The 12609-nt window shown below is 41.6% G+C and overlaps 1 protein-coding gene across 1 annotated transcript in view; it reads right to left on the reverse strand.

The window, feature by feature from the left end:
- Window positions 1–12344, reverse strand: part of TARS1 (threonyl-tRNA synthetase 1) — a 28509-nt gene extending 16165 nt beyond the window's left edge. Inside the window, exon 1 of the mRNA XM_071425583.1 lies at window positions 11808–12344. Within this exon, the coding sequence (XP_071281684.1) occupies window positions 11808–12263 (456 nt within the window). The 5' untranslated portion in view covers window positions 12264–12344. The remainder of the gene's footprint in view (window positions 1–11807) is intronic.
- Between the last annotated feature and the right edge of the window lie 265 nt (window positions 12345–12609).

Here is a 12609-nt window from a genome sequence, read left to right on the forward strand (position 1 = left end):
GTTTTATATAGCTTTCAAATATGTGGTTATGTAGCGGTGAAGGATGGTTGAAAGAATGTCACTGGGCCATTTCACCACAAATGTAGAAAATAATGCAAATATTTTAATCTATTTGTTAAAATATGAAAATGGGAAGGTGTAGTAAATAAGAACTTAAAGACAGAATCAGGCCTAGATCTAGACAGTTCTTTTGTGGTCTGAAAGTAAAGTATGAACAGCATAAATATTGGCAAAAACATTTACTAAACAGATAAATTTAATAATATATCTACATTCTTTTGTAGAAATACAATGTTTAGTAATACAAAGGGCATTTGTTTTATAATACTAATCTTTATATTTGCAGGTCTCCTAAAATCTTTTTTGGGTGGACAAATTACAAGTGGCTAAGAGACAGAACATTGCAAAACTTATAGATAAATTATGTAAGGCCAAAATGGAACAAAAACGTGTACTGATGCTGTTCAAGAGAAAAAACAATTAAGTATTTCAAAAGCAATTGGGAAACTGTAGAACTTTCTCTTGTGCCAGAAGATGGCAGCAGAGAAACACGCTGATCTGCTGAGACACAAATTCCGCTCTGCTCTTGGCTTTAGGAAGTAGGTTTTATGGCAAAAAGCACAAAATTAAATTAATGCTTCACTGACTTCGCTCTTAAACAGTGTAATTAATGATGTGCGACTAAATTCAGCCATGCTCTAATAGTTTAAATTGATTTCAGTGTGCTTTAATGATTATCAGCAATGAATAGATATTTCTGTTTCATGAGAAGTTTGTTAGGGAAAATACAGTCAGAAATTTCTAGTGGAATTGCAGGGTAACTTGGCTTATATTTCATTTAGGAAAACTAAAGATCAAAATGAAATCAAAATGCAAGTAAAGATTTAGAGCAATGAATGTAACACCTTTACACCATTTACTTGCACCAGCTGCTCGAAGGGAACCATCTGATTTGTAATATAGCACTCACTAGGCTTTCTGTAAAATGTCTGGGTTTGTTCATATTTGTGTACATTAAATCAACTATATTCACTGTATCTAGTAATTTCACAAACTCTGAATTAATTTGAAAATAGAATTGTATGAATACCACCCATTTATGTTGAGGATTCAAAATATATAATTTGAATTCCAGGCCTAGTGGATTTCCATAAGCCCACTTCAAGCAAAGAGTTATTATCTCAAAATTAAGAAAACATACAAATATGAGAATCTCAGGTTTAAGAAATGAAATACTTTCGTGCAGTTCTCTCTTGTATTAATTTCCCCTGGGCTAATGCAACAAAGCAGTAAACTTTTTAGAAGTCTAGTATAACAGTCTTAGAAATGTATATTCAGAAATTGGAAAATGTGTGAATGTAAACAAAAAAATAAATATGATATTTAAATATTGTGAAAGTAACTGAAGCTCTGATTCAAACAGGAACATGCTAGGAAAATGAAATCTAAGCCATGACTTTTGATATTACTTCAGCTTCTAGTGACTTATTATTAAAATACTAATGTTTTTAGGACAGCAAGAAAAATAACTGGTATTTCACACAAAAAAAAGGAGACCATTTTGGTTTGGTTCTATGTCCATGATGGCTTTGTGTACAGACACTATCGTTTGTAGTCTGGTAATCTTCATTCACCAAGAGGTTTGCCCAAATACTGGGCTTATTTCTGCTTTTTCCAGGAGAGATACATGCTCATGCATGCTAGGGAGAAAATCCTCACTAACAGCAGAAATCCCAGACCTTTTGTAAACTGAAAACACACAGAGGCACAGAGACAGCCTCATCCCACCTCTGTTCCCCAGGATGCAGTTCCTCTCCACTTTCCCCTCTTACCCACTTCTTGCAGCAGTGGAGATAATACATTCAAATTACTCAGAGTCATTCAAATTACTTTGTTCTGTAATCATTCAAATTACTTTGTTCTCTAAGGCCAGGCAGGTTTTTTGAGAAGAACACAATAAGGGTGTATTGGGTAAAATGTAGGAGACAACCAGTTTCATTGCTCATAGTTACAGGTGCCGAGACCAGAGGTTACACATTCCAGGTGCAACTTCAAACCAGGGTTCACTCCATGACATCAGATGGGCATCAGACTTCTACTAGGAATCCTTAGACCTTTTAAAGGAGGGAGATGCTGGGTGATTTTCTCTTCCCTCCCTCCCTGGATTTTTCTCCCTCCAATAAAACAAGATTTGGCTTTCTGCTTCTTCATAACAAACATACCAATTATAACTCATGTCTCATTTCCCCTGCATCTCAATTTTACCCCTAGTTTGCTTGGTTAAATGTTTTAGCACTTAGCATGTATAGCTGAGCCAGCAATATTTTGTCTCACATCATAAAAAGTAGTAGGTGTGCATGCACCCAAACAAACTCAGCTCTTTCCTGTTTTCTTTTTGTAGAGCTCAGATGTGTAATTTTGGAGGGTGCATTGTTAATCCATTATTAATTGATGTATCTAGGATTAAGATACTTTTCCGAACTCCTACCTTTAATATGAACTTCCCCTGCTTCACAGTATAACAGCAGATTCCTCCTACTCTATGATTCTATTTTCCAGTAGGATTTGCACTTAGAAATCTTGTTGTTTTCATTTAAAGCTTTTCTTTTGGATACTGCTCTCAGAAAAAGATGTGCTGTCTGCAGATGTGACTCCCACTCTGGTCTCCACTCCGTCTTATGAGTGGGCTGTGAGATGTGGATCCTGAGCTCCTGCCTTCCATTTCCTGTTTGTAAGTTATCAAACAGTGAGGCATCAGTCATTTTACAAGGAAAATAAAATGTTTGCTATTTTGTGTAGTGAGTAGGAGGGATGATAAACTAAGAAAAAAATTAAAATCATGTGTCCTTGACTGTCCTTAAATATGACTGTCCTTAAATGTTAAAAATCACATTGGTAAATTTTTTGCCAAACTTCTGGATCTTGGACGCATCCTTGGTTTTTGCAACTAAATTAAAACTAGCTTTTACTTTAACTGAGTGTTTCACCAAGTTATTGCACTACATAAAATTTTTTTGGTTGTATATGTAATTTTTCAGAATACAAACTACCTTTTTATTAAACTTTTGTTCTTAACCCCCCCCAATTATTATAAAATATATAATATATATCATATTATCTATTAGCTATTATCCATTATCTATTATATATTATATGTATATAGTATTATTCATTTTAGTGTGCATTTCAGAATTCAGAGTCTGAGAATGTGGGGTTTGACAGATACATTTGTAATAATGGAATTCCCTTTTTTTCTTACAGATATCACTGATAATTTTCCCCTCAGAATAACATTTTATTTTTCTGTAATGGCAGATCATGGATATGTTTATGTAGTACCTATACAGTTAGAAGATAAATTTTATCATTTCTAAAATTTAAGAAATAATTAGCACCAAAAAAACCCCAACGAACAACCCAAAAACCCCATGCCAAAAAAAACATTTCTGATACTCTTACCAGAAAAAACACTGATTTTCACATTACTGACATTGAGGTGTTTCTCCATGTTCTTTGTGGGCAAAGTCCTCTATGCCATGGTATGACATGGCACATGGAGCAATTTTCTACATAATGCCATTAGAAGCAGGAAATGCTGTTTCCAGTAATTTCCTGGGTACAGTCCATAACCTTTGATTTTCCAGACTCAGTTTCTTACTCCAGGCAATATCTGTCATACTCCATGGCACTAGAAATAATCTCCAGATACTGAGATGTGAAAAATGCTTGCATTATCTTCTGCTGAGGCTCCATCTCACAATTTTGGGAAGAAATTGCAGACAAGACAGGGAAGTCAGATATTGCATTCTAGGATTTTTTTTCTCTTTGACCATATTTTTCATTGCAGTAATGACCTAACTTCACACACTTCCAGAAAAACTTATTTTATTTGAAAAGTCTGTTCTTGGTTTCTCTTTTTAGCTATGACTCAAATGTTCTGGTGATGTTCTCATTAACATCCCTTTTTAGTGATGTTTCATGGACACAATCCAGTAACATTGCTTCAAATAAAGGAACACATGAAAGCTGATGAAAAGAGGTACATCATAACTGTGAATTTTGTCAGACCTCTTGTGACAAGTTATATAAAAGCTTTTTTCTTTGTGTCCTTTTCACTTGGAAGTATTTGGAACATTACTAAAAATAATACTAAACTGGAAAATGATTCCAAAGTTTTATAACCACAGGGATAGAGGGCAGAAGGGACTCCATTCTTACTTGCTGGTTAGAGGAAAAAGATATTCCAAGGGGACATACAAAATTTAAATTATTCACAATTCACCTAGAAGAATAAGATGGGATGTCTTGGCATTAGCATGGAACAGAAAAACCAGCTCATCACTATGTTTGAAACATCTGCTCCATATGGAAGGACCACAACATATCTTTTCAGTCTTTTCTTTCCTAGACTAAGCAAACTTAATATTTTAATCTGTTTCAGGAAACATGCTTCCAGACGGTTCTTCCCTTCTCAGTCTGTGATTTTCTCAAAACAATGGTGCTTAAAACAAGCACAATATTCCTGTAGAGCAGAGAGAACTATGCCTCAGACCTGACATAGAGCACTTTATTTGATATGACAGCTCAGTATTGCTCACTTGCCTTCAGTTGGTGGCTTTTTAGGATAAGCAGCTCCATTCCATACTGTGTCCTGTTCTTCTCTACAATTCTCTGAACAGAAAAGCACTGGGCAGTAGCAAATTGTTTCTTTGATTTCAAACTACCTCTCCAGTTCATTGGTCATAGATTTTTAACATGTACTCTTTCCTCCCTCATTAATGACTTATGACTTTCTGGGCAAGAACTAAACACGGGGTAAAATCAGGGTAGAACCAGCTTGAAATATCCTCTAGTTTAGCACAGTTTCATTTAATCATGGAAGTATTCAGTAATTAATGCAGCCTATTTTAATTATTTTTGTTTCAATAAATTCATCTAGCTGCACTTGTCGTTGCTCTCATGTCTCCCTGATGTCTCTCCATTAGTTTGGCATGATTCTGGCTCTGTCTTCTTGTGATTCTCCCTTACAAGGAAAGCACTGCATCATTCATTGAACACAGCCCATGTTGCTACATAAAGCTCTCCTTTCACAAACATCGTAGGTTCAATCACTCCTTTAAACAATGGCACAGTTTAATATTGACACCAAGGGTTAACCACAAGAGAAAGAAATACAGTAATAGATATGTATTTTCTACCTTTATTTGTGTTTTGTATCACCTGAGCCTAATATGCCATCTCAGGTGCAGCTGCCTTGGGATAAGAAATTTGTTTTTGCAGCTCACCTGGAGCTATTTCCTCCACCTGAGATTATCACCCCCTCCAGCCTTTTGGCATTTCTTCATATGGATCTGCTCCCTAGCCTGGTTTTAGTGACCTAGTTTAGCAGAAACACCTTTTACACTCAAATCAGGCTGACAGAATGAGGGTAAATAGCAATTACACACGCACTTGTCCTGACATATCTGGAAGGGCAGTAAAGTCTGGCAGCAGAAACCAGCCAGAAAGCCCTATTTTTCACATCAACTATTGCCAGAATGGGCATGACCTTAAGTCTTTTTTTTGCCTTTTTTTTTTACTCATGGCAGTCCTATTGATTGTGGCAGTTGTACACAATAACCCAATAGTCCTGCTTCAGCTACACATTACTTTGGGGTCTTGCTCTTCTCTGTCCTATGTTGGACCAGCTCCCAGCTGCCTTTGAGAAAATTAAATTGACCAAACACATCTGCCTAAAAAGATCTGTCTGGTGTTAAAAGAAGAACAGTATAAGAATTAAGGTTGAAGGCAAAAAGAATTAAACCCCAATATTTTCTGTCCTTTTTTTAATGTGAAAACTGTTGGGAAAATTTAGGAGGAAAAAGGAAGTGAAGAATTGCTTACTTCTTCAGAAAGATGTCTAACTCCTGCTAACATTTCCACCACTGCACACGTTTGCTCTTTCTGTCTGCTTTGGCAACAAAAGACACGAGGAAATTTTTTTTTCACAAACACAGCCTATGTCCTTTTGACCTTAGTCTACAAGTGTACATACAGGAGAATGAATTAAATATTTTCAAGCAGGTTTTTTGTCTGTGTGTGTATGATAAAAACACTTATGCTGTCAGAAAGAGCAAAATATAAAACTAATGGAAAGAACAAGCAGGCTCTTAAGAAATACGTGACAAACTGCACATAAAGAATATTTCTTTATATTTCTGGAATCACTTTCCAGAGGTCTCTGTTATCAGTGTGCAAATAGAAGCCACACTTCCAAAAGGCCTTTCTCTCTCTGCACAGAACATGAGGACACCTCCATTTCCTCCTGCTCCGCTTCTGTCAGAAGTGATCACTGCTGAGTTGTGCCTTTTAGCAGGAACTAGAACCTGTGAAGTACTGTTTGCTTTATTTTTTGAGCCCTTATCCAACTTGCTATGATTAAATTACATTAACTGATGTGTGAAATGGCCAGTTTGCCATTAATTGTAAGGTTTCCTTTTTTTATTTGCTTTGTTGTGTCTCTTTATTGACTGTTGGCATCCCACTCTGCTCTGCACTTTGTCTTCCTCCATCAACTCATCTGTTCCTGGAGCTTTTGTCCTTACTCAGTAATCTTATTTGTTCCCATTCCTGTGATGTGATGACAAATGACAACTGTGTATTCCACCAAGTCCATACATTAATTTTTTAAACCACATTAGTACTTTAATAAACTGGAAATTACAGAACCCGTAAAGGACAAGTTTATTTAATATAATTTATTTTGATTTAATTAAATATTTTAAATATTTTTGTATCAGCTCAGTGGAATAAGACCTGTCAATAGTATTAAAAATGTTTTTTCTATGAGTTCCCTGTAATTTAATCTTAACTAACAGGCAAGAGAAAAGACATACAGAGGTCTCAGTACTAATTTCCACTAAGAAGTTCCTGTCTCTCATTTCTGGCATTTTGCTGCTCTTGTTTCAGATCTCTTGCTCTGCTGTACCAACGCATCCACAAACCATATCAATGAGCTGATTTAGTTAAAAAAATAATCCACATTTTGCCTCAGAGTACTTCTAAAGATCAATCAGTTCCTGGGCTGACATTACTGTGTAAACTGACACATTCTGCAGAGCTGAATATCCTGACAAAGCATAGATGTCTGGTTTCTTTATGTTGTGAGACTTCTGTTCCTCTTATATGGGAATGCATGTGAAAGTAGACTTTGGATTAGTTTCTGTCTTGAGATTACACATAACAGCAATGCAGCTCCTTGGCTGTCAGTGGTCTGGGATGTCCGATCCCAACTCTCTTTTTGAGGGACACTGTGATAGTATTTCTAACTATTCTTTTACAAGAAATATGGGTACATATTGTAGTGTTACTAGATCTCAAGCAGAAAAGATCTTTGCTCTCCAAAACCTTTAAAATCCTCTGGACAGAAATGCCATTATATTGGTAAGGTACAGCTGGTGTTTGTATTTCACCACTCACTCTTTATCTCACACTATGATACAGCTGTTTGATGGAGGCAGATGCACGTGAGGAGCAAGGTGGCCACCATCCTGTGCACTCCAGTGACCATCCAGTGCTGACCTAAGACATGTGGAAATGAAAACAAAAGTGAAAATCACAGGAACAACTTGGATCCAAGCCAATTTAGTTTAGTTAGATCCTTCTAATTTAGTTTAGTTGGCAAAAAAAGTCTGTTCTATACCCAGACATTATCTATATCCAGATATTGCCTCTAAATACAGAAACTGGTTGCCTGAACAAAGTGATTATTTTCTAACATAGTCCAGTCAGAAGAGGAAAGTGAGTTTAGCAGAGGCAGTATGACTTAAGGTAGTGTATAAGGTTACACTGTTAAAAATAATGCAATAGTTGCATTTTTAATATTACAATCCTGACTACAAGTACTTTCAAAACAGGTAACGTAGGTAGACTTTTTAAAAGTGAAAATAATTGCAAAAACATCTTTCTTAGAAATTAAAGTTATCTGGAGGGTTGTGATGTCAACTTCTCACCATTATGTTCTTTCATAGGCTTCAGTGGAAACACAAGTGTTCTATAAACACTAATGAATAATGCAACTAGTCTTTGCTGTGTAAAAAGCTGCATTTTGCCCACGTTGCATGTTGCATTTTGGCCATGTTGCACATTGCATTTTGCTGATGTTGCATGTTGTCTGGAGTGGCAGGCAGCAGAAAAGAAGAATTGTTCCTCCTTAAACATTCATGACAAGAAGTTTAACCTTTATTATTTCTGGAAAAGAACAGAGTGGGAGCCAATCTTTTGCATCCTAGCATCTCATTCATAAAATAAAAATGACATCTACCTGCCTGCCTTTTCTTTCTGCTGTGAAGTGGAATCTGTTCAGATGGCAACAGTAACAAAGTGTTATTACTATGCATGTATGTATATCTATGTGTGTACAGATATATATATATATATATATATATCTGTATGTATGTACATCTATGTTTTGTGTGCATTTTTGTGACCTTGTGGTTCTTATATCTCCACAGAAGTTGGTGTCACAAGGAAAAAATAAATTCACATTTCCATCTGTTTTTTTAGCATCAGATTGGCTCATCTTTCATGTGGGAGTATTTTCACCTGAAAACCATGTTGTTTTTTTACATAACAGACGTGTATGAAGGTAAGGTCACAGAACACAAAAAGATACACATCATGATGCATTTAGAAATCCTTTAGGTGCATTCCAAAAGAGTATAGATTCCTTAAAATAAGAAGATAATAGACCTTGCAAAACAGGGAAAGAGTTTGCAAGTCTCAGTGCCTGGGTATATTTGCAGTATAGGCGATGGTAAAGCATTTCATCTTTTCAGCCTGTAGGTGGGACTGTGTTTTCAGCGAACTTATCTGTGAAAAAAATTCTGAACTGGCATCAGGCAGCTCAGAGTGCTGCTAATGCTAGCTGGAGAGAGTCAAGTGATTCTTGACTTGTGTTTGAGTTATTTCTGGGGAGAAAATAGCCTGTGTCCGAAATTACTTTAGTCCTTAATGGGCTATTCTGAAATCTCTCTTCTCACTGCAGTCTGTGGGCATTCTGCCGGCTACAAATCTGCAACTGCAGGATTTGTTCCTATTAAAAAGCAGTTATGTAGCAGAAAAAAATAATGTCCGTGGAGAAATGTTGAATTTATAGCTATGAAAAATACTGTGAGTGAACTGATGATGGTGTAGTAAGTGACATTTTGAATTGGGATTAACAAGTAAATTCTCATGCATAACTTCTTGGCTCAGAAAAATAAAAGGCCATCACAGGCTGGGATTCTTTTTTACAAAAACACTTCAGGCAAAGAGGAACAAAAATGTTTATAGCACTCTAGGCCCACAGAGACACCGATTCCCATAACACTGAATGCAATTACTCAGGTGAGCAAGAGCCACATTCTGTGGGCCAAATGTTTTTATGAAAACACTGAAATTGGACTCCGACACTACTACTGCTACACGCTACTGGCTAGATGCCTTTTGTTTCTTGATTTGCCTCATGCTGGCCGTGCTTCTCCCACTCTGATTCATTCCCAGCAGTACTCTACCTCACAAGGAGCAGCCCATGTAAAGGGGCAGCAGCCCTGTGATTTATGGGATTACTATCTCTTCTGTTGTGTTTACACAGCTTATGCTCAAATAAGACAGCTAGGAGAGTATGGAGCTCACATGTAAAATGTCTTTTTCATGTAAAATGAAAAAGATATTCTGTTGGGGGAAGAAGGAAATCAAGAGAGATCCGACCAGATTTTGGTGCTGTAAACACATCTGTTGGGTCACCATAAAGCAATGACTACAAAGGTCAGGATTTCAAAATGTGTCCTAAGAAAATGTTTTTGCAAGCTTTGTGGTAAAGATGGCTGGTGTGTTGTATATTGTAACATTCTGCTTAATCTCCTCTATGTTATATGGAGTCATTTACAACAAAAAATGCCTGACATAACTTACAGCACAGGAACATACAAAACCAGCTTCACCAGGGTGGATGTTTATGTAATCTTCAAGAACACTCTGAAGTTTGATTCAGTAATCAAATAAAACTATGAGAGGCACATTTCTCAGAGACACTACCCATCTTTGAATTTCTGAGCTTCTTTATTTTACCGAGCCTTGTTAGATAAATGTTGATGATTATTTCTGTACATCATGTTATCTGCTGTTTTCATTCCACTTCTCCGTTGTAATTGCACAAGCGCTTTGAGCTTGCTTTATTTGATTGAGGCATCTTAAAGGTGAGCAGATGGTCACCACAGGAGTGCAGGTTTCCCATTCACAGCCTGCACAGCGAAGGCAGCAACAAAAGTTAAGTTTACACATACTGCCCTGACAACGACCTCTGTGCTGAACTAAACAAACCCCTTCTGTAAAGCCAGGAGCAGTTCTCTCCCCTTTCAAACACAAACCTGGCACTCTCTAGCAACCGTAAAACATCAAAATGTACAGCCCTGCTCTGGCTTTCAGGATGCACGCTGCTACAGGGCACACAGAGCTCCACCGAGCACCATCCTTTAGGCTGTTGCAGTCAAAAAGCATCAGGTGCTCCAAAGCCTCTTTCACAAAACATCTTGCACATTTCACATCACTTTATTTCAGAAAAGGCTAACAAAAACTGAAACATAGCAGTTTTAAGCCAGTGAGTAGAACTCAACAGGGATGCTCCTAGGACTAGGCAGTGTTGTCGCAGTAATTCCAAAAGTTCTCTTTTTCCCGGTAAAATAATCTCAGACCTCTCCTTCACTGATGTTAACCTCTGTTGCTTGGGGCATGAAACTGTGTCTCTCCACACAGTGGGAAATGGCAAAACCCGGCATCCAGACCTTCTAGGCACGGGGGGCTCAGAAAGATCCCAAAGGGACACAGGCAGGGGCCACAGATCCACTGTCAAATTCCCCGTTGGCCTATGCTGTGCACGGGCACCTTTCCGGGTGAGGAGATGGGAGCGGGGCAGCCCCGCTTGTGTCCTGACGCCTGCGTGCCCAGGTGCTGATGCTGCAACCCCTCCTTCCCCAAATCCCCCAACCCTGCCGAGCACCGAACCCCTGAGCCCTCGGGATGCCTCAAAAGCCTTCCTCAACCAGTAAAGGACGGCTTAAGCGGTCTGTAACAACCCCCAAAGAATATTTAAGAAATCTTTAAAAATGGTAGTGCAATGGGCTCCTTTACTCCCCGGGCCCGACCGCGGGGACTCGCTCGGCAAGGCAGCGCAGCAGCCGAGCAGGAAGGTAGGCGAAACACGCACACGAGTGTCGGATGCGTGCGATAAGGACACCCCCCGCGCGGCCGCGGAGGTGTGCGGGGCGGGGGGGCCGCAGGGAGGGGCCGCAGGGAGGGAGCGCCCGGGCCGGCTCCTCCCTGCGCACAAACCCGGCCGCGCCGCGCCGGGCGTGCGGAGACGCCGCCGCCGCTCCCGCGCTACTTTAGCGGGGAGGGCGCAGCCCGGCAGCCCCGCGGGGGGATCCGGCGTGGGGGGGAAAGTGATCATAGTAATAGTCGTCCATCTATAAGAGAACGAGAAAAGCAGAGCCGAGATGCTCCGTCCGTGACCCGCCAGCGGGGTGGGGAGGGGCAGGTTGTGAATCCGCCAAACACCTGAGAAATAAAGCACGACCGAACAATTTCGAGGCGGGCGGGGAAGGGGGGGGCGAAAAGTTTGCCGGAGCTCGGGCGTCTCCGGGGGGGCGGGCGCGATGCCGCCCTGGCTGCTCGGCAGCCTCTGCTGCGTGCTGGCGGCGCGGGCGGCGCTGGGCGGCGGCCCCGCGGGCGAGAAGGAGGAGGAGAAGCTGATCCGGGTGCTGGTGCTGCTGCCGCAGGACGACGCCTACCTCTTCTCGCTGGGGCGGGTGCGGCCGGCCATCGAGTACGCGGTGCGGAGCCTGCGGGAGAGCGGCACGGGTCTGCCGCCCGGCTACGCCTTCCAGATCACCTACGAGGACTCGGCGTGCGGCAACCGCGCCCTGTTCAGCCTGGTGGACATGGTGGCCCTGCAGCGCCGCCGCCCCGACCTGCTGCTGGGGCCGGTGTGCGAGTACGCGGCGGCGCCGGTGGCGCGGCTGGCCGCGCACTGGGACGTGCCGATGCTGTCGGCGGGAGCGCTGGCCGCCGGCTTCGGCGCCAAGGGCGGCGAGTACTCGCACCTCACCCGCGTCGCGCCCGCCTACGCCAAGATGGGAGAGATGCTGCTGGCCCTTTTCCGCCACCACCAGTGGAACCGGGCCACGCTGCTCTACAGCGACAGCAACCCCGAGCGCAGCTGCTACTTCGCCATGGAGGGCGTCCATGTGGTCTTCCAGGAGGAGGCTTTCCACATGGCCGTGCACAGCTTCGACGAGACCAGCCGGCACCTCGACATCGACGACGTCGTCCGCGCCCTCCAGACGGGAGAGAGGGGTGAGTGGCGGCGGAGTGCCCGGCAGGGCTCCTCCGTGGCGCTCGGTGGCGGCTGGGGCGGTGGGAATCCCGCGGAGGGAAGGACCTGCGCGGGGGGAAGAGTCCCGGCTCGTCCCCGCCCGTGGGGAAAGCACTGCGGTGCTGCGACGGCGGTCGCGGGGCCAGGCATCCTCCGACGGATGGGAACAGCAGCCCGGAGTGAAAACTCTGCCCACAGAGGTAGAGTTTTGCCTCCCG

This window comes from Agelaius tricolor, unplaced genomic scaffold (genome assembly GCF_023055355.1).
Source record: "Agelaius tricolor isolate 1412-34295 unplaced genomic scaffold, bAgeTri1.0.p SCAF_4, whole genome shotgun sequence".
Taxonomy (NCBI): Eukaryota; Metazoa; Chordata; class Aves; order Passeriformes; family Icteridae; genus Agelaius; species Agelaius tricolor.